The 22,500-nt window shown below is 35.5% G+C and overlaps 1 protein-coding gene across 1 annotated transcript in view; it reads right to left on the bottom strand.

The window, feature by feature from the left end:
• LOC122796778 (macrophage mannose receptor 1-like) overlaps positions 1-22,500 on the bottom strand; it is a 2,090,270-nt gene that overhangs the window by 1,986,725 nt on the left and 81,045 nt on the right. Inside the window, exon 2 of the mRNA XM_044065506.1 lies at positions 1,538-1,951. Coding sequence (XP_043921441.1) covers positions 1,538-1,951 — 414 coding nt within the window. The remainder of the gene's footprint in view (positions 1-1,537; positions 1,952-22,500) is intronic.

The raw sequence follows: 22,500 nt of genomic DNA, 5'->3' as shown, positions 1-22,500 counted from the left end.
TCATAATACAAGAGAAAATCCTTTACACAGTCGAACTTTGGCATTCAGAAAAGATAATTATCATGGCCCATTATACTAATTTTGTACACATTTAAATCATACCACTGTGTTAGATATTATCATTTCGGTACACAGACGTTCTCTTCAGTATGTTGATGCTCCTGCTTTCCATTATACAGACATCTGCTTCTCAACTTCTTAGTACAGAAATCTGGACAAAGTCAAAAATAGTGTGTTTGTGTGTGTGTGTGTGTGGGGGGGGGGTCAAAGGCCCAAAAAGAGGGACAGATTTTAAAATTGCTCTTATAAACTTAGAAAGCTGCTACAATAAAAGGTTGTGTGCTTGCATTATATTTGAGATGAAATGGCAAATTGCAGATGCTTATATATGTCAAGGGTATTGATTTTCCAAAAGATATAAAGTCTAAAACTGAAATGTTTGACATTATTTAGTGATTTTAATATGTGATTTGCCAGTTAACCACAAGTTTTATTTGGAACAGACTAAATATATGAAGCAAGAATCTATACAGTTGAGAAGTAAGTGAAGTCCATATGATACATATTGTGCCACTTCTCTCATAACAGCACTGGGCTACATGTATCACGGACTCACACCCTTTCTGCATATTATCACTCCTTTCCCTCGGTACATCCTAAGGAAGGAAGAGTGACCCTCCTAGTATTGGTATTCAAACATCAGAACAGACAGTCATTTTTAACAACTATTACATTTGTTTGCCTTTATGTTTTTATGTTTGTAAGGTGCATGTTTAGCAAGAATATATTCAGCTAAACATGAGCGTATTAGAGAAGTTAATAGAAATTAGTAGTGATTACCTTATATAATTATTTGCTATTTGCCATTTTAGCTTAAATATAATCAGCATATAAACGTATAAACTAAATTAGTTATGCTATGCTCAATAATCGATTCAGCAATTAACAAAGGTAAACCCAGACAAGAAGACTGTCACTTTCCTGGGTGCTGGCTATTTTTATTTGGATCTACTTTCTAGCTATAGTCTGGTAAAAGTAAATACAACTGTAACAGCTAGATACATTTCTGTGCTGCTAGTTCATTTTTGAGACATATTATTCATCTTGTCTGTTTTCCAAGCCTTCCTGCAAATCTCTTGTTCATCAAATGTAATACATTGGTCAACTACCGTACAAACACCTTCCAGTTTTTTAATGTTATAAAGAAATACTAGTTACTCTCTGCTCTCTTGATTTTGTCTTTCTCTTCTCTCGACATAAAAGTTTTTCATATCATATTCAGAAGAAAAATATTATAATAGTATAAGTGGAAAGCTGTTGTCGAAATAAGTAACCAATCAAAGAATCTGAAGACAAGTGGATCTATTGCTATTCATTGTTATAGGTGCTATCATAGCAAAAGGCAGAAGTAGAAAATTTACAAAAAAGAATAAAAGAAAGGAACACAAACTGCACCAGATAAAGACATATATTTCATCTCCATAAGGGAAAGTAATACTCGATTGAAAATTGCTTAAAATTAATGCTGAGATCATACCTTCATATCCTTTGGAACAGAGGTCGTTACTTGTGCCAAAAATTTTCCACCTGCTTGATGGCCCAGATGATTTGGAAACAACTATTTTTTTCCCATAGCTGATACCATTGTTGACGTTCAAGTTAGCACCATTAAGTGCAAGTTCAGTTTTATTGCCACACTGCCATTTTTGTAATTCACTTTTTGTGTCACAGAGATTGAGGGCAACTTGACTACGATCTTGTTTTGCAGATACTCCAAGGCACTGTGCAAATGCAACACTCATTAGTCTCTTTCCAGAAATCCATCTGAACTGTTGTTTTGTATCAGTTGGCACACAGTTGCTAATAATGACTGAACTGTTGCTTTTAGCCATTACACATTTGTTGCTGTCTTCATTATATAGCATAAAACTGTTAGTTTCTAAAACAGAATAAAAATGCCAGTGTTAGCATTCGGATTCTTTTATGTAAGTATGCATGATTTTACAACAGTGAGTCTCATATAGATGATAGAACAGAAATATTATATTTATCATAAAGAGTATAATGACTGTCTCTGAAATTATAACTGCACAGGCAAAAAGCAAGCATTTATTGATATTATAGTATTAAGTGTTTTCTCAGGTACATAATCACATTCCGGTTATAACTCAAATGACATTAATGATAGCCGTGACTGGCAATTGTTCATTTGCAGTAGAGTATACATTATTTTGCTCACTACTTATGTAAATAAGAATAATTCTCACAGTGCCACTTGACAAACAATGGTCGTATTTATGGACACTTAACCTAAAACAGCAATACACACACACACACACACACACACACACACACACACACACACATATATATATATATATATATATATATATGTGTGTGTGTGTATGTGTGTGTGTGTGTATCTTTCAGTATGTTGAATATGCAGACCTTGTACTGGTTAAAACTGTGTACTTAAAAGTAAGCCAGTGAAGTTAATAAAAAAAATAAGGGTGCAGAGCTTTGGTAAGATTAACAAAGATTCAAAGGAAAGGTACCTACATTTTACAATGAAATGATGGAATAAGAAATACACATTCAATAAGAATAGTCAAAATTTACATCCTTGATGGAAAATCACATATATAAACTAGAATGAAATTAAAAAACTTCAGAGTTCTCAAGTATTGTATAAAAATGTCAATCAGTTTCATTGTTCCATAATTTGATGCATTCATTCTTGACTACTTAGTCTTCAAGGAAGAAGAACTGCCTGATGCTGTAACTGTTAAAGTTGTTGCTGTTGTTGTTTGTCTTTTGGCTTTTCCTGGTTAGGGGTCGCCACAGCGGAACTCTGGTCCACTAATGATTGGCAGTAGATTTTCACAAACGCCAAGGTGCCAGCTGTTAAAGTACAATCACCAAATTATTTATCTGTACCTTATTAAAAATGTTAATGCTCATACTCAAAACCACTGTGTTAAATACTTTTTTCCAAAAAAATGGATTACCTACGTAACATACCCGACACTTTGTACAGCATTGTTTTTAACAGTTTTAAAAAAAAAATCTCTTTTAGTTGACTCATTTAAAATTTGATCTAACAAGACTGTTAAGAAAAGTTTATAGCAGCCCCATTTGCTATAAACAGCATATGTCAAACTAACATGTAGGCTACATTATAAGTCAAGACTTTTTTTATTGCAGAGGACTACTAGTAGTATACAATAACAGAATGATTTTGTTTACAAATTGTTTACAGTTTGTTTGCATCGCATAATCAGAAAATTGAAAAGTGTATTTTATAGTATACATTTACACTGATTATTGCCTTAAAGACTGAAATATAATTCCAGTGTATTTAGAGTCTAAATTCCAACATTATCTACTTTTTAAAATTAATTAATTGTTCACAAATATCACCATGGTAATAATTTGTGGGTCTGTGTTATATGTTCGAACGCTTAATTGTTCGAACCACTAAAAATCGACTTAGTGATCGAACAATTAAATGTTCAAACATATAAAAAATTAATATTTACAAAACACAAAAAGACTCCCCGTTACTTAAATATACCAATTCCGAGATTGCACATGCTGAAATGGAAAACTTCCCATTTCCTACACTGTAGCATGATCTTGGAGTTGGTATATTTAAGTAGTGAGGGGTGGGGGTGCAGGGGGGCTTGCCCCCCTGCTTACACCCTTTAGTTTTGTTTTTTTTTAGTTTACTTTTTTTAATTTTTTAAAATATTCAAACATTTAAATGTTCGATCATTAAAGTTCGATCTTTAGTGATTCGAACATTTAAGAGTATGAATATTTAACATATATGCTAATTTGCTCATCCTCTTTGGTTGGCATTCCATTTAAATATGAGAGGTCTTTGTATCACTTCACTTCAAAGTCCATAACTGCACATTTCTTGTTATTTCATATTTGATCATCATTGTGAAATAATAAGTCTATCTATAGAGTCTTAATTTTTATTTATTTTAAGATAATTAGACTGAGTATTGCCTTACATAAATAATGCATATTCATGAATATATTTCCAATGTTTTAGAGTCTGAATTCCAATGTTGTCTACTTTTTTAAAATTAATTCACTGTTCACAGTTATCACTTTGTCAATGATTTTCTCCTCTTCTTTGGTTGGCATTTCATTTATGAGGGTCTTTGTACCACATCTCTTCAAAGCCCATGATTACAAATATGTCATTGTTTCATATTTGGTCATCACTATAAAATGATAAGTCCAATTATAGAGTCTAAGTTTTTATTTCTTGTAAGATAATCCATTAACTAGATAGACCAATCTTAGGAAAAGGTGGAAAAAAGAAAGACAACTCTAGTTCTAGTCGCAAGTCTTGTGGGGCTCCATTAATGAACAAGGTTCTACTTTGAGATTATTTATACATACCCTTTGCCTTCTATTCTCTAAACAGTTTCTTTAACACTTAAGTAAAATTCATTATTATCACTAAATTATTTTAAGCTGGCCATTGTTTTGTGTCAAAGGGCTTAGAAGGAACTATCTTCATAATACAGAAACCACATGTAACTCAATATGAATTACCGAAGGAGTCAGTTCTAGGCACATTGCAGGTGTTGTGAAGAGCCCTTTTGGCTAACATCAGTGACTGCCACAATACTGATTTCATGAACTTATGAAAGGATTCCATACCTGTCATCTCCCAAAATATTACTTATTATGCTACTTAAATGAATAGACTCTAAATTCTTCCAATGAGATACTATTTCTCCTTTTATAGACTGAGATAAGTGTTTAATACAAATAATTATTCCAGGTTTTTATTAAACAGTGAAAGCAAAGTGGACATTACAGCTTAGATTTAATATGTTTTTCATCTATTTTAATGAACAATGTTCTTAATTTTATTAGATAGCAAGCAAGCAGTTATCAAGTCTATGATTTTTGATACTGATCTTTGATGATTTGCATTGTGGTAAAATTTCCTTACTGTTATCTGTTTCTGCAATCATTAAAATTGTGTTTTCTTTTTAATAGTAATATGTAATTTTCTCTCTTTTGCATTGTTACACATACAGAGAAAATTGCACTGATTGTATATCTAAGTCATCTTACGCAGTAATCTATCTAACAAGAGTTTTGTCATAGAACTTGCATTCAAACATATTGGTATGTTTACATGTCTGAATTAGTAGGATGTGCTTCTGTAGTAAATATATAATAACACTTGCAATACATTATTGACTGCTCTCATTCCGGTTTCATTCCACATAGTTTCATTATAGTTTGCATAACCAAGTATATCATTTATTGATGTAGTGTGTCTCTTTTAAATAAGGAAATAGCCCATGGAAGTACAATTTCTCCATATTCAAGCTATTACCAAAGTTATCAAGATGCAGCAATACTTAGAAGGTGCTGGTCAGGTCATGTTTATAGTTTAATACCAGATCCTTCCATAGTGGGTTCCTACATTTGTTCTGAGCTGCTTCTGAATAATAATGTCCAAAAAGCTCTTGTATAAAGCTTGATATATTAGTCAGTGTATGCTGATCAATACTCAATGCGCCAGACAATAAATACCTCAGCATTTTAAATTACCTTTAGTATAACGGAAGTAATTTAATTAATGTTTTTAAATCACTTAACTACTGAGTATTCTTCATAGTATTATGGTTAGATGACCCATAAAAATGTAATGATATTAATCTGCTTACCCTAGACGGATTATAGTAATAGACTGAAATTTGCTTTAATAAATATTTTCTTCAATATGTTAAATAAGTTTATGGTTTAAAACTCCTCCCACTTAATGAATGATGACATCACTGAAGTAAGAAATAAAGACAAAGGGTAAGAGATCGGTGTATGTTCATCTCTTGTGAAAGGAGTTTAAGAAATTTTGCTTGAAAATAAAATGCACAAATAAAATATTAAAATGCACATTATTTTATGTTGTTCAAAAACATAAATGAGCAACTTTCTTCAATACATACTTATTCAACGGAGTTTATAGCTGTCTCTTACATATTTTTTTTTTCATTTTGCTTTTAAATTGTAGGTAAAACTAAGATCACTAATGAGGAAGGAAGGTAAGGCTATATTAAATAAAACTGATTATAACACCTTTTGAGTGACAGTAGAACATACTGAACCATGGCCTGTTTACTTTCCCTCTAAAAAGTAAAAAAAAAATATATATATATATATATATATATATATATATATATATATATATATATATATATACATATATACACAGAGAGAGAGAGAGAGAGAGAAACTTGATGGTAAGAGAAGAACAGGTAATGCTATAGAAAGGAACTTAAGTCCCTCCAAGGATAGGAAATCTAGAACTTAAAATAAGTCATATTTGTGTTTTTTTATTCAAAGAAATAGGTTAAATATATAATTAAATGCAACTCCAGTTCTAGTCTACAGAGCTTGTTATTCACACATACATGAACTTTATAAACATGTTGTGATCATGTCCATGGTTATTTAAGCCAAGAAAGTAAGCTAATGATTGCATTTAGGCCGAAGACATTGATTGTTATAATTATCAAGCTAAATATGCTTAAAGACCCAAATTACCTTTAGGATCTAGATAAGCAACCTTAGTACCAAGCATATAGTGATAACTGTAAAATGGCTACTGACTCTTAGATTATTTGGTTTGGACAAATATTTTGACATCCTGAAGCCATGAACCTAGATGCCTAGGCACACAGGCAGCCATTCTTCTCTACCAGCAGAATTATGGTACGGCATATTACTGTATCTAAACCCTCTTTTACACATAATGCATGTATTGTGTCAATACTCGGTCATCCCTGGTTTCTTTTAACATTGTAACAACTGTCATGGATAACTAAAGTTCAACCAGCACTGAACATCTACTGGATGTCAAATCGATTTGCATATGGCAAATGTGGCATTTATGAAAAAAAATTTGAATTTTGAATTAAAAAATGGAAGCATCACAATATGTCACCGAAGAAATCATCTATAAACATAAAAATTCAACATTTGACACATTATCCAAAAAAAAAAAAAAAGGAAAAAGAAAGAAAAATGTTACATCAATTTTCATTTTCTATTACATCTTTTGTTTGTCATTTTAAAATTATTGTATGTTTTCTCTTTTCTCTGATATCCAAAATTATATTAATCTTGATTTCTACCTCATTTCAATTCAAATATATTTTTGAAGCACATATAAACAACTTACATTCCATAAGTAATATTTTACAGAATCTTATATCAGCCTACATGTATGCTTTTTATTTAACCAAACTTTCATACAAACTCACACCCATTACTGCACAATAACTTTTACAAACCATTAATCTCTATGGTCAAACAATGCATGCTATACTGTCTGTTTCTTAAATTCCATAGGTTTCCAAAATTACTTTTACTCTGTGCTAAACACTGCATTGAGTCACTTCTGTTTTATGAATGCTGGTAATGTTAGTGCAATTTCTTGACTAGAGTGCATAAACTGTTTTGAAATCTGACAGAATCTCATCATATACTAAATGTTTTATATCTATATATATATATATATATATATATATATATATATATATATATATAGATTTTGTGCATGAACCTTTTCAAACCTGAGTCCAAATGATGTCACAAATATTGAGTAAGATGTATTTAACCATCTAATACTGCCAAACTATTTCTTTTGACATTGTTAGCTTTCTCAAACCAAATATAAGTTCTAAAAATCATGTTTTCCTCCAATTTTACTTAATTCTTGTTCCACCCTTCAGACTTTAACTGTATCTCAGAAATGTATAATGAACCCATTTCCATTTGTCATTATTTTCCTATTGCTAAAATCTGACCATAATAATTTTGATATTACTAATCATTCTGAAGAAGTGGGGGTATTGACTTCCATGAAAGTGCTTACATTAAAGGCTTGCTATTTTATTGATCATGTTCTTGGACTCTCCTGTGTTTCGTATGCTTGCTGAACTTGGTTTCTAAAGTTTTTCTAAAGTTTTTCATGTATTTTGTTGTTACTAATCATTCTGCATTATTTTCACTTTTCTAAGTTTATACATCAAAGTCTTCTCCAAAGATATGGAGAAAAGACACCTCTATTTATATTCCTCAGCATATGTCTTGAATGTCTTAATAATAGTATTATTATTATTATTATTATTATTATTAGTTTTAGTACTTTGCCCACATATACCAGACTCATATCCTGAATGACACATTTTCCAAAGATAATGATTGCAAAAAATTTAAAGTTAAATGAAAGTTATCTGAGCTAAAGTGGGAATTAATAAGGTTTTGAGAAAAAAATCTCTTTTGTTAATTTTTGCTTGTAGGCAAAACAATTAACCTGGTCAGCATAATTCCAAAACATATACAGATTTTTTTTTACATTCTGTATAAAACAGGTTTCTTCTACTCCCCCCCCCTGATTAACATCAAAATATAAACTGTTTTGTGTTTTTCTATGTACTGTCATCAAACTCTAACTCATGTATCTTTTATATAGTTGCTGTACCAATCTAACCATCTATATGTCCTTACTAACAACACAGATATTATACAAAGAACCTGTTACTCTTTGATTGGTCAATCATAGTACATTTCAATAACATTACCCATTTCAAATGGCTAACAAACAATCAAAATACAAGTAATAAAACAAGAGGCTAATATAACATCTCTGTCTAACACTGTTCTGCAAATTAACACCTCTGGGATTTTTTTTTTTTTTTTTGGATTTTGGCTTATCAATACTTTACATTTTGAGTGTCAACCATTCAATAGGGATGCAAGCCAAAATGGGGGTCCAAGTAATTATTAATTAAATCTCTACTTACAGCACTGTAAAAAAATCACCTTGGTCAGAGAAAAGTTGCATTAATCCTAGCCATGTTTGGCTGATCCCATAATACTTCTTGATTAAAAAGATCAATGGACATTTCCTCCTACTAGCAAATATATCTTTTAAATTGATATTTCTTACTTTCTTGAAGCAAATTTCTAAGCAGAAACTACAAATTCATAAAAGTTATTTTGACTATGAATCTGACTTTCACACAATAGCTTCTTTATACATGTGCTATAATCTGTACAGAATAGTTGTGACATGCAATCATTTACAAAAGAAAATGTATACTAGTTTTATTAAATAAAAAACATTACATACTATATCAGTTTCTCAATGTATTTAAACTTGCCCTGGGATTCCTTAACCCCCTACACTAAGAGTACACTAACTGCACACCATTCTCAGTAAATGAACAACACAAGCTTAACTCAAACCTTCTTCCTACTAATTTTAGTTTTCATACTGATTTCTTGCAGCCTTAAATATTGAGGAGGATGCACAAAAGTTACCACAAAGTATAGACTACAGGTACACTTTAGTGTAATCTTTCCAAATGACTAGAAAGTACAAAAAATATGGTAGAGATGTTCTTGATTGCAGACTGTGTACATTAGTGTACACTTAGTGTATACATTATTGAATCTGGCCCTTGATTTTTATTTTAGTAAAGACAAAATAATACCACGTTTTTTCCATGCTTGTTATGAATTTCAATAATTAAAAAATACTGGTAATCTCAGAACCCATTATTTCCTACAATATCTTAGGGATTTTATAATAATGGCCACCATTTCCTAGAATATTACTCTTACCTGCTTCTTTTATAAACTTTTCTCCCTGTTCTGATAAATATACTATTTTTTCTTCATCCCTTATTCTGCATTCTTATTTTGTTCTTAATATCAGACAAGTCTGAGACATTATTTCTTCAAAAGAAATCACCAGATCCCCCACCTAGTAGAAATAATATCAATTAGTTTACTACTTCTTTTCTTTTAATTCTGCTCAAAAGGACACAACTCATATTTTTCTTTAATACTCCAACCATATAATCTTTTTTATTGTATCATTTTTAACCCCATGCTTGCCAACCATTGAACCTCTAAGGTGTTTTCTGCTCTACTCGAATCCCAGCAATGATGTAATAGTCAGGAGTCTTGTTTCCTCAGTTTATTATTTCCTTTATTAATCCATGGCTGAGATTCTGAAATTTTGTAACGAAAAGCACACAATGACAAAATGAATGACAAAAAGAATATGCTCCAACAGTATACTTCTTTGTATTAAATAGTAAGTGCTTTCATCCCACATAAAGTGACTTCTCAGAATAAATCAAGCAAATATAAAAGTCAATATATATAAAAACGAATGCACACATCACATGACCTAAGATAGCTATCTTGACCAATGATCAGTATATTAAAACCAATATCACAAATAACCGTAAAAAAGCCTGACATAAAAAAACACATACAAAGTAATAGTGGTTTACTATCAGATGTTCGAATCGAACTCCGTCGACTGCACTTTTGTCGAACACGAAAATTCAAAAACAGTAATGTCGAACATCAAAAGCCAACCTAGGAATGGGCTTTAACATGGGTCGAGATAGGGGAGAGGTTTGTAGTTCGACAATAACAGTGAACACCTATCTTGACCCACGTTAAAACCGTTCCTAGGTTGGCTTTTGGTGTTTGACATTACCGTTTTCGAATATCTGTGTTCGACAAAAGTGCAATTGACGGAGTTCGATTCGAACATCTGATAGTAAACCACTATTACTTTGTATGTGTGTTTTTATGTCAGGCTTTTTTACGGTTATTTGTGATATTGGTTTAAATATACTGATCATTGCCAACAATGTAAAGTAAAAAAAAAAAAATTTGAAAAAATTAACACAATTTGGCATCCTTAACTTTAATACACAATTACTTCTCATATTTTAATTTAATCAGGTGTATTTCCAGAGTTTAACCTTGTTTACCAGCACAATTACTTGTAAAGCAAACTTGTCTCCCAGCTGCTACCCCTTCCCAATGCCCCCCCCATATAACACAGCAAACAGAAAATTCTTTTTAAAATTATTGCATATAGATGTATATTTATTCAATTCCTTTTTTGAAATGGTCTTCCAAATGCAATTGATCATTCATAAAACCTTTCCCTCAAAGTTCTTCCTGTACTTCCCACTTAAATGCATGCCATAATGCATAGCATGCCAAGTATACAACTGCTTTAGTTGCACATTTTTTATATGTGACGCTTTTGTAATATTAGTTGTAATATTGCATTTAACACTACAATCACTGGTGCATCAGTTGACTTAGGTCGTATGATCTGTACTCATTGCTATTGATGTTGTTTTTCACATTTTTTTTAATGTATTCTGATTATGCAGGATGAAAATGCTCAATAATAAATACAATGAAACATACCTTTGGCATATATTCCTCAAGCCATCCATTTTGCTAGCATATTTTTTGGTTATTAGTTCACTTTTTCTGCATCTTACTGGATATGGATTTTAGTTTGGTTCTGAGATCTTAGAAATAGTGTGGTAGGTGATTCTGTGTGACAAACAACCATGCATAGGGTGTGAGCAATTTGGAGACCCACAAACCACTGAGGGGAAATATTAGGCAGCAGTGGTACCCACAATATAGGCTAATGAGTTTTTAATCAGATAGCAATGAGCAACAGTATTAAGTAACCAATGCAGAAATTCAAGATGGAAGAGCAAATTTTAGACTTATAAATGTGACAGCAAAAAGCTGTAATGCTTGTGCTAATGAATACTGCCAAATGTCTGAGTTCGTACAAAGGAACTGAGAAAAATCTCGAAGCTCTTAGTGCCACAATGCCCCAAAAAGGAGTGCATTTTCACCCTTGGAGGCACCATGTCATCTGACCACACTTAAACTTTGATGGTACCATGTTGATAGGGACACCATACAAGACAATGTGGACATGTGTAGGCCTTTTCTGCAGCCCCATGGGATTCAAAGAGTACCTATCCCAGTACATATCAGTATATAAGTGCTTTACATATACTAGCATCAGGGGCTTTTCAGTGACTTACTGGAGGCACAGTAGGGGGTATCTCAGACATCAACCACACAAATACTCTATTAGTTTCTTGATCGCTTGCTTTATCATGGGATAGCATATATAGTTCCCACCACAGTGTTGAGAGGGAACCCAATGTGGGAATTCTATGATATAGTTCATTTTCCTTAGGTACTGGCTCCATAGACTGCACCCCATTAAAATAAAGGTACCACCTGGTGAAATGAAAAATAGGTGAGTGAGCCACAAAGAATATCACAATTCTAACTGCCAGGTGATCTGTATTGCCCAGAGTACCATCTATAGTGTGCTTGCAGACTACCAAGGCTATTACCACAACTCCCACTCATAGTGCAACTGTGACTATACCAATGGTTTGCTGGGGTGACCTCCCCTTGGACATCTTATTGGTGATGCTGGATATGCCCTGGAATCTTGGCTGATGACACTTATCAGACAATTAACAGAATAAAGCAGACCAGGAATGCAACTACACCAAATCACAAAGGAGATCATTGTTGAGAATGCTTTTGGGCTGCTGAAGGAAAGCTTTCACTCTCTGGGTTAATATAGTTTTGATTGCGTAACGATCTTGTCATGTATGAAAAAATATTTTTAGTATGTGCAATGTTACACAATATCATATTTAGTATTCTCATACTTAGGAGGCAGTTACATCCGGGGAAAGGGGAAGGTGCAAAAAGAGCAGTCATCAGTACACTTGGAAGCTTTGTTAGATGAGGAGTCAGTGGACTAGTCAGCAGCAGGGTATAAACATGCCAGAAGGAGGCAAGAGCAGTATATTGTGGCACTGGCAAAGAGACAGTGGCTTGTACATAGCTTCAGCCCATAGGAAAACAGATGCATTACATTAAAAGTTATGCAGCAAACCAATATCAGAGTTTGTTTATTCAGGCAAAGGCAGGCCGCACTATGCAACAGACATAGGCAACCCAAGCAACGGTGTACAAAAGGCATGACACAACTATTATCATTTTCGCAGGTGTAGAAGGAAGCACATCTGAATGAATTCCAAAGTGAAATGTGCAAATGCTTAAAAGCAGGACTGCATTTGTGTGTAGAGGCTTTTATTATGTTGGGTGGCATTAATGTAACAGGCTCTGTGAAGATCCAGTGTCACTGGATGTCTGTGTGTGATGTACTGGGGCTGTGGTGGTATGTGTGTGTCTGCTGGGAAACATCATCAGCAGTAGGTTCAGCACTGTGGCTTGATCTACTAGACAGGCCAACAGCATGTATGGCAGAGGGCTGACTATGTCAAGCACACACCCACCAATAGGAGCTAGCTCTACCAGGAGTTGCACTGATCATATCAGGGCCCTGTCTGGATATCAGCATGATGAGTATCAGTGAATGGTGTCCATTATCAGATGTGCCACTGCCACAACCACCACAACCCTAGTGATGTATTTTCCTGGCCATAGGCACACATTCATAACATGTGTACCTGTGAATGTCCTAGTGCTGTGTGATCATGTTCTCTGTCATCCATGGTCATGTTAGCCACCAGCTGTGGAGATAACAATGAAATGGCTTCATGGATGGTGCTAACACATAGAAGATAAGCTTGGGAAGACATGACACATTCAAGTATGTGATTTAGTCTATCAAAACAATCACACATATAGGACAAGCTGTCCTGGAAGTCATCTCACACCTTGCATCAACCTTACTAACTTAGTCATGGTTGTGGTATTGTTAGCCAGTGCCTCTATTATGGCCCCTGCATATACTCTGGATTGCAGCCACTAATACAGGAACTCCAGGGGGAGGGAAATAGCCATGTCTCCAATTAGCACCAGCACCCACCCCCTTGTGCATACTCTTTCCTCCCCAAGGGGGCTTAGGGCACATTCTAACTCATTGCCAGTAGGGAATCACACTTCCTTGACTGCTAGCATCCCCAGTAACCTGTCCTGCCTGTGGGGTGTGTGTGTGTGTGTGTGTGTGTGTGTGTGTGTGTGTGTGTGTGTGTGTGTGTGTGTGTGTGTGTGTGTGTGTGTGTTGGGTGTTTGCAGGTATGTGCCTGTAGTCTGTGTTCTGATTAAGTGGTCACATTCCCTGTGAGCAACATACATATTGTACTCCCTGACTATGCCAGCTCATATGTAACATCATCACCAGAGGCTGCAGATCTTCCTGCATCAGATGGGGAAAATTTAGAAGTGCTAGATAGAGAATGACCTGGGAACACAGCAAAGCTTAATAGTGTCTGTAATTAGAAGCATATATCAAAGGCATATCTTAAATACTAAACCTTGTGCAAATGGTCACACAGGTGGAATGCCTGATGTTCCTGTATAACCCTAATCACTTAGATTTAATAGGTTTAGTGCATCAAAAAAAATTATGGCTACTGTTACAAAGGAAGAGTGCTTTGTACAGGGCTCATCTGTGGTGGAAGATGAAGCTTTGCTTCAATGACCAGAACCACATTGTAAGAAGATGCACAGATGTCACTGCCTCTGATAAAGACCAGAAATCCTTTTTTTTTTTCTTAATCAGAGGTGACTTGACTGACAGCCCACCATCTATTGACCAACTTTCCCATGGCAGGTGGACAGCTTTTACTTCTGCAGCACAATTAATGTCGGATGCCCTGCAAAGTACCATTTAGTATGTACAGTCCTGGCCACCAGCACCATTAAAGCCCTCCACCACATCTTCCCAGGCACATTCCAGATAGAACTGGTCAGCATTCTCCTGACAAAACAGTCACTGTCCATGGAAATGGAGGGCATATAATAGCACCCCATTGTCTGCCTCAGAGAACTTGGTTTTGTGGGTTGCTTTTTTAGTGGAGTCACCGGTGTTTTTCTGTTTACTAATCTTTTTTTAGACATTACTCTGTAGGAATGGGAAACAGTGGTATTAACATGGTGGTCATGAGTGACCCAGAAATCCCATACAACACTGTTGTCCCCCTTGCCAATATATTATGTTGCTGATGTGTCTGACAGTCATATCTGTCTATCCAGTTAATCTAATGTCAGGCACAAACTGTAACATAATTGTTCGCAGTACAACAACGTTAATATTACCACTGCCCAAAATGACATTACTGCTTCCTCTCAATGTTAAAAAAATTGCATATGTGGTATATGTATAAGCAATAGAATAGGCAAATAGTTTTATACCAGGTCTATTTATGTCACAAGCAAAGTCCAGGTCCTTGGACCCAGTGTTTCTGGTGGTGTTTGTCTTGTGGATATGCAAGAGATCCATCAGAGCTGGATGTAATGATGCCTTATATGCTAGACATAGATCACCTCTATGTAACCTGTGGGAAACTGAATACAAGAGATAGGACCATACCTCTCAACCTCTTAGAGCAATAAATTTGGACAAAGCCATATATAAAAGTGGGACAAAGGCCCAAAAATAGGGACAGTTTTTAAATATTGCTCTTACAAACTTAGAAAGGTGATAGAATAACAGGTTTTGCATTAGCATGAATTTTCTGAAGGTTAGAAAGTCTGAAACTCAAATGTCTGTCATTATTTTCTAACTTCAGTATTTAATGATTTGCCACTAATTTGCCAAAAGACCACAATTTTATGAAAAACAGACCAAATATATGAAGCAAAAATGTGGACATTCTGCGAAAATCAGTACAGTTGAGAGATATGGATAGGACCTTAAGGTGATCTGTGAAGGACGGGGTATTCATACACTGGATTCTCCTGTTGAGGAACCCTTGGTTGTTCCAACTGTTGTAAGTGCCTGGACAGGTACATGCCAAAAGGGGCATTGTACTCAATGATGCGTCTCAAAAGAACTGAGTAGAGTAGTACTATAACTTATTTGGACTTGGATGTCACACCCTTGCTTATGAGCTGATTGACATAGAATGATTATCTTACTATCTTTGCTACATGTTGGTTGAATACTAGATTACTGTCTACATAAGTTCCCAGATCCCTATCAGGTAAACTCATAATCATGTTTTTTGATGGGGTAATTAGCTGGGTTGGATGACTTCCCAAAGGGCAATATAATGCATTTCTTTGCACTGAGCTTTTAATCTGTGGATTTCACATCAGTCATTTGTTTATGTTAGACCCTCTTGCAGAATGTTGGTGCTGTTGGGTCCTATCTGTGAGCCAGCTGGCAATCCAGTGAGTTATATAGGGATTTTTGCCTAGTTATGGGAGTTTGACAACAATACCTGAGTGGGGTATTGTATGGAATGGCTTGACCAGGTTATGGGAGGTGGTATGCACCAGTTTCCCCTCATCCATAGCCATGGTGACCCTCCTTAACAAATCCAAACTGGGATGGCTCCAGTGTCTCTAGGTTGCCACTGTCCTTGCTAATCATTTCATTGATACTTTGTTCCATGACTTTGCATATTAGAGTTGTCAGACTGATGGGTCTGTATTTCCTGGCATTAGATGGTGGTCCACCTTTATGAACAGGGATGAGTGTTGTGGTCCCCCCATTTACCTTGCATGTAACCTGTTTTAGGTTCATAGGCAATTACTAAGCTAGCTGCCCTTGCAAACCATTTTAAGCTCGTGAATTTCCCTTTAACTGTGAGAATTAAACCCTGTACCTTAGATCTATAAGATAAATACCTTAACCGATATTCCAATTGAAGAGTGGTTCAAGTGGTCCTATTAGGTTATATTTTAGGCTATTCATTTTCTACCTATAAACATTTGTAAGATGGTTAGAGCATCCACCTTTGTTTGACACCCCAGACACCTATCATTCCCCATTCTGTCTTCATATCTACTCTATACTTACAGAGTTTGTTTCCAAATTCCTTTCACCCTACCTAATAGAAATAGAACAACTAAATCCTTTCCAAAACCTTACTACTATTCTAATAACTCAACTAGATAAGCTAAAACAAATATGCTATAAAATTGAAAAATACACTGCTGATGTCTTCTGCAAAAGTCATCTTATAAAGCACTTCATATGAATTATTGACTAGAGTTAAAATACCTTTTAACATCTGACCAGTTAAAAAGAATACATACAATTCTATATGGGTGCAATAGATACCTACCCATGTCTAATTTACTTCTAAATGCTATACCTTACAGAGACTTAGGATCTCATACCTAAACCCTTCTAGAAGTTGCCAAATCAAACAACCACTCTCTTGAGCCTTTATACTTTGTTCATGTAACCAAGCTGTAGAATTTGTTCCTCCAAATCTTAAACATGAGAGTGAAAACAACCAAAAAAAATTCTGTACGATCTAGAAACTTACCTAACTTCCACTTGGACCTGTCCTTTTAATGGAATTTATCTCCATCCATTTTATCCCCAACACCTATCCATACTAGTTTCTCCCTTCCTTTAACCACTATACTATCAATTTATCATGTTAACCTTATATTTAACTGTTTACCATATACTGTCAATAGATTTATTTGTGAACTTGATTACCTATGTTTCGCATTTATGTACAGACATATTTTGTGATTGTTTTGTATATGCATTCAAGAATGTCCATGTACAGTTGATTTTTGTAACACCTGATATATAACTGTGGTTTATTTTCTCCCAGGGTCACCTCTGAAAATGGGCTTTTAGCTCATTCAGATTATTCCTGATCAACAAATGGATATAAATAATACATACATGCATACATACATACATACATAAGTGCATTTTCTTTAGCAATTTCCATTTTCTAATATCATTCAGTTGAACCATGCACACTGTATTATAAGTCTATTTAAGTGACATTTAACAAAGCTTAAATTACAAATTATATTGTATTCCATTGCATTTCATCCTTGATCACTGTGCACTTTGATGTGTGGCATGAAAATTCATGTGGACTTACTGTAAATTTACTCTTTATACATTTAAGTAGTGACTGGGTCTGTGGAGCTGTCTCTGTACCATCCTGTTCTGGGTCTTCAAAGTGTGTGACAGTTTAACTTCCATACTAGCAATGTTATATGGCTTCATCCTACACTTAGTTATGTTTTATCTAACAGAATAGCTACCAGCCACCATTTAATCTCTTGTTTTACAATTACTTTTACATCAGTTAATTGTAGCTGATGAGCAGGGATCCCAGGAAGGGTTGTGCCAGGTTCTTGGACCTCATACTGACACTAGAGGAAGTCTACAGTAGAATTTCTTTATTTGTTTGTAAACTGGATAACAGTAGCATTTGAGAATGTATAAATGAATAAATGAATGAATGGATTATCCTTTCCAGGCATATTTTTTTGGCATATCACCAGATCAGTATGCTGTCCAGCCAGGCAGCAATATTTCCAATATTATATTCACTGGGCCTTCATTAAAATGGCTGAGCTAGCCAGAACTAAAAAGAGTCTTGTAGATAGCTTTATTTAGTCATATCTTCAATGAAGAAACAAAACTAGCTCAGCATTTTATCCCGGCCTTGTACAAACTTAAAACTTCCAGTCATGTTAGTAGCTGCTTGCATATCTTCCCAGAATGATATCTTATCTGCTTGTGTATCTTGCTGGTCAGCTGAGCTACATCTTTTAAGAAAAATATATTCCTTATCGTTTCAAAGTCATGGCTTGGGTTATTCATTTCCTTTTATTCAGCTTCCCTTTGGTAAACCACTTTGAAATGTTCTTGAAATGCTGCCAGTGGAAAGGGCAATGTGAGGGCAGTCTTCAGAAACTAAAGTGAAAATATAAATACTTTACAGGACTTGGGCACACAATCCCCTTATTAAATGGTCTTTTGTCTGCAGGTGATGTTACTCCTCTGCTTTATAAAGTCACTTTGCTGTTTAACCTTTCAGTTCTCTCTATAAATAAAGTGTCAGTTGCCTGAAGTACACAATACTCGTGGAGACAAACAGGACTGGTCTTAGGCCAATTGAACCTGTTTGGTCCAATAAGGCCCCATTCCCTCAGGGGGCCCCACATCAGGCCAAGGCAGGGTCATTATGCCTTATGTGACCTAGAGATTTGCCTGAAAGAATACACAGCAGTGGAGCAGATATTGTCCATCATGTACTGCAGTAGTGGCTAGTCCAGTAGTAACTGCAGCTTCATGAGCCCTGTGAAAGGGGGCACAGCAATATTAGCTGATCATGTTCCCATAGTGGTCATTCGCTGGTTGGGTGTTCAACAGAGACTTCAACTTAAAACTACTCAAAGTAAACATCTGCTTTTGTGTACTACTCCAGTTACTGTCTCAAAATATAAGATCAGGCTTATTTTGAAGACTGACAGAAAGATGTTATGGTTTCTTGCTGTCACAAGGTTTATGACTCATTTGCTAATCTATAAATCACAAGACTGAACTGAGGAATAGTAAACAAGAAAAACAATAACAATGTAATGAGATTACTTCTCTGTTTCTGGGTTGGGATTATCTTCATGCTTTCAGCAGTATAATTTTTTTTTGTTTCACTGCACACTTCGGCAACATGATACCCAGTGAAAGGGGCCAAAGTAAATTCTAAAACTATGAGCCCCATACAAGCAAGGTAAGCCCCCCCCCAACACAAACCCATCTACATAGACAGATAGACAGACAGATAGATATAATTATAACAAACCTTCATTATACATGGCAAATTGCAATGTAGCTTTGAGATGGACCTGAGGATGAAAGCATTTCTGAATATTTACTTTCTGAGTTAATTATGTCCTTATTTGTCACATTTTTTTTAATTATTTATTTTATTTACAGTTTGTTTGCCAGGATGGTCCATTGGGCCACAACAAGCTTGTTTTGAATGGAGTTCTGGGGAGAAAAGCTCCAGAAAAAAATACAAGTTACAAAATTACAAAATTATAAAGAATTACAATATGAGAGTTAGAAAATGCAAGGTAGTAGCAGTTGCATTAGATTGTCATTTGAAAGAACAAAATAGTACAGTATATGAGAAACTAGTTATGTAGGATGGGAAAAAGAGCATTCCCAATGTGAGGTTAGGTGTGAGTGGAGTAAAGGTTTGAAAATAGAGAGACTGTTAGTGGTATGGGAAAGAGATGGGAGATAGTTCCAGTGGTGTGCTAGGCAGAAGGATAGAAGATGTTTGCCTGGAGTATGGGCAGGTTTATGTTGTTAAATTAGGTTCTGGAAATTGGATCGTAGACATCTGTTAGGTAGATGCATTTGGAAGGTAGAGGCAAGGGAGGGGCAAAGAGAGGGGTTGAAAATAAGTTTGTGTGCTTGGATAAGTTGAATATAAGTAAGATAATTAGACAGCTCTAACCAATTCAGTTGGTGTAGGGAAATGCAGTGGTGGGTATTGGATCTATGGCCTGTTGCAAACTTTGAAAGTTTATAGTAACAGGAGGAGAGTTTTGATTTGAGAGAGGATTGCAGATTGGTAAGTGTAGAGGCACCATACAGGAGGGAAGGGATAAGGTAGGTGTTAGCAAGGACGAGCCTAACGGAGGAAGAGATGAAACAATTATGGTGGTAAAGCATGACAAGTTTCTTATGAGTCTTTTTGATATTTACTTGTAGATGGTTATCAAATTTTAGCCGATCATCAATGAGGATTCCCAATAGTTTAGCAGTGGAGGCTATTTCAAGAGGTGTGTTATTGTTGTTGGTGATACAGAATGAGTTTTTATCTAGGGTGGTGGTTTTAGAAGGGGAAAATATCCTTAGTTTAGTCTTATTGCTAGATGGTTGTCTAGCATCCATTGTTCAGTAGAAGAGAAGGCATCTTGGGTTAATTTTGTTAATGAGGAAGCGGAGGTGGCAGCACAAACTATTGTTGAGTCGTCGGCATATTGGATGAAGTTGGCATTAGGGATGGCATGATAGAAGTCGTTAATGAAAATGTTAAATAGGAGGGGGCCTAGAATTGAGCCCTGGTGCACACCTGTGGGAGTATTTAGGAAAGGAGAAGTAGCTTTTTTCCACTTAACTGCTTGTTGTCTGTTTGATAGGTAACTGGAGAGCCAGTTGATAGTGGAATGGGATAGATTTAGTTTAGTGAGCTTAGTGAGGAGAAGGTTGTGAGAGATGGTGTCAAAGACCTTAGAGAAGTCAAGAAGGAGGGTGGATACAATATGACTGGAGTCACGTGCCTTGTTAACAGTTTCTAGGTAGGAGGGTAGAGCAGTGGTGATGCTATCACCGGGTCAGAATCCATGTTGGGTGGGTGTGAGAAGGACATTATTTATAAGACAGGGTAGAAGTTGTAGGTGGATGCATTTTTTGAGGAGTTTAGAAATAGGGGATAAGATAGCGATGGGACAGAAATTGGGGATATCATTGTTGTTAACCCCTTTATGGAGTGGAATAATAAAGGCCTTTTCCCAGTGCTGGGGAACATGACATTCTGAAATTGATCAATTTATTGGGATGCAGATAGGGAAGGCAATGGCTTCTGCTGCTATCTTTAGGAAATAAGAGGACATCTCATCAGGGGCATTAGAACAAGGTTTCAATTTTAGAAGAATTTTTTTTTTTTTTTATAGTAGAAATGGGGGTAGGGTTCATGGAGAAAGGAGGAGGTTGGGAGCTGGCAGTACTGGAGAAGAGTGGGCTATGTGGAGGTAGATGTTGGGAGGCAGGATTATTAATGAAAGATTATGTTAGTTTGGCTATGGAGTCAATAACGAATGAGTTGAACTGAGTGGCTAAATCCAGGTCTGAGGCATTTGGCTTGGGGCAGGGGGTTGTCTTTTTTACCTGGGTTAAGGAAAGAGGAGGTTCCATCCCAGAATTTTTTAGGATTGTTGTTATTATGATTGGCTTGGAGTGTGGTAAAATAGGCTTTGCAGTCTGAGATAATAAGTTTTTTTTACTTTGTTGTGAAGTATTTTGTATTTATTTAGGGTCGTGTTAGTTTTAATTTTATGGTAGTGTTTCCAAGCTTTGTCGCGGAGCCGCATGATGGCTAAGGTATTCTTAGTTAACCAAGGGACAGACTTACTTTTTATACGTTTTGTTTTCAAGGGGGCAAAGGAGTCTAGCAGGTTTAAGAAGGTTGTATTGAAGTAATTTACAGCAATTTATAGGGATAGGGTTCTTAGAGGGTTCCACTTTATTCTTTTTAGTGCATCAGAGAATGCATTAGGGTTAAAGTATTTTAGGTCTTGAGTAGAGATGAGCCAAAGGAGATGGAGGAAAGGTAAGAAACAATCAATCAGCTCTGGTGGAGATGAGCCAGGCTTAGCTAATGAATATTATTTTGCTGTGAGATTATACGCAAAACTTTCAGACCCTAAACAGGGTAAACCAAGTGGATGCTTGGTAAGAAATGGTAGTGTGACTTAAAGCTTATGTAAAGCTTGTCATAAGCTAAACTGGGTAAGCCAAACAGATGTTTAGCTAAAAACTATCAATTTGCTTTGAAATATATTTAATCTTGTACTGGGCTAGGCAGGAGAAAACACTGGGGTGCAGAAATAACACTGGGCTACTATAAGTAAAATATAAGGGTGGAGATGGATTACTGCTGTCACCTAGTGGCCAAGTTTGGAAATGACTATAGGTATTGCCAGAAGAAACAGCATGAGAATGGGAAAGAAAAACGGGGAATAAAGAGGGGATTATAGACGGGAGCAGGCCGCTGGCTGACACATGGGTAAGCCCATTACAGTGACAGTATTGCAAACATCGTG

This window comes from Protopterus annectens, chromosome 3.part0, assembly GCF_019279795.1.
Source record: "Protopterus annectens isolate FY-2018-M chromosome 3.part0, PAN1.0, whole genome shotgun sequence".
Classification (NCBI taxonomy): domain Eukaryota; kingdom Metazoa; phylum Chordata; order Ceratodontiformes; family Protopteridae; genus Protopterus; species Protopterus annectens.
Note: the sequence above shows the minus strand (reverse complement) of the source record. Positions and strands in the feature narration are given on the sequence as shown.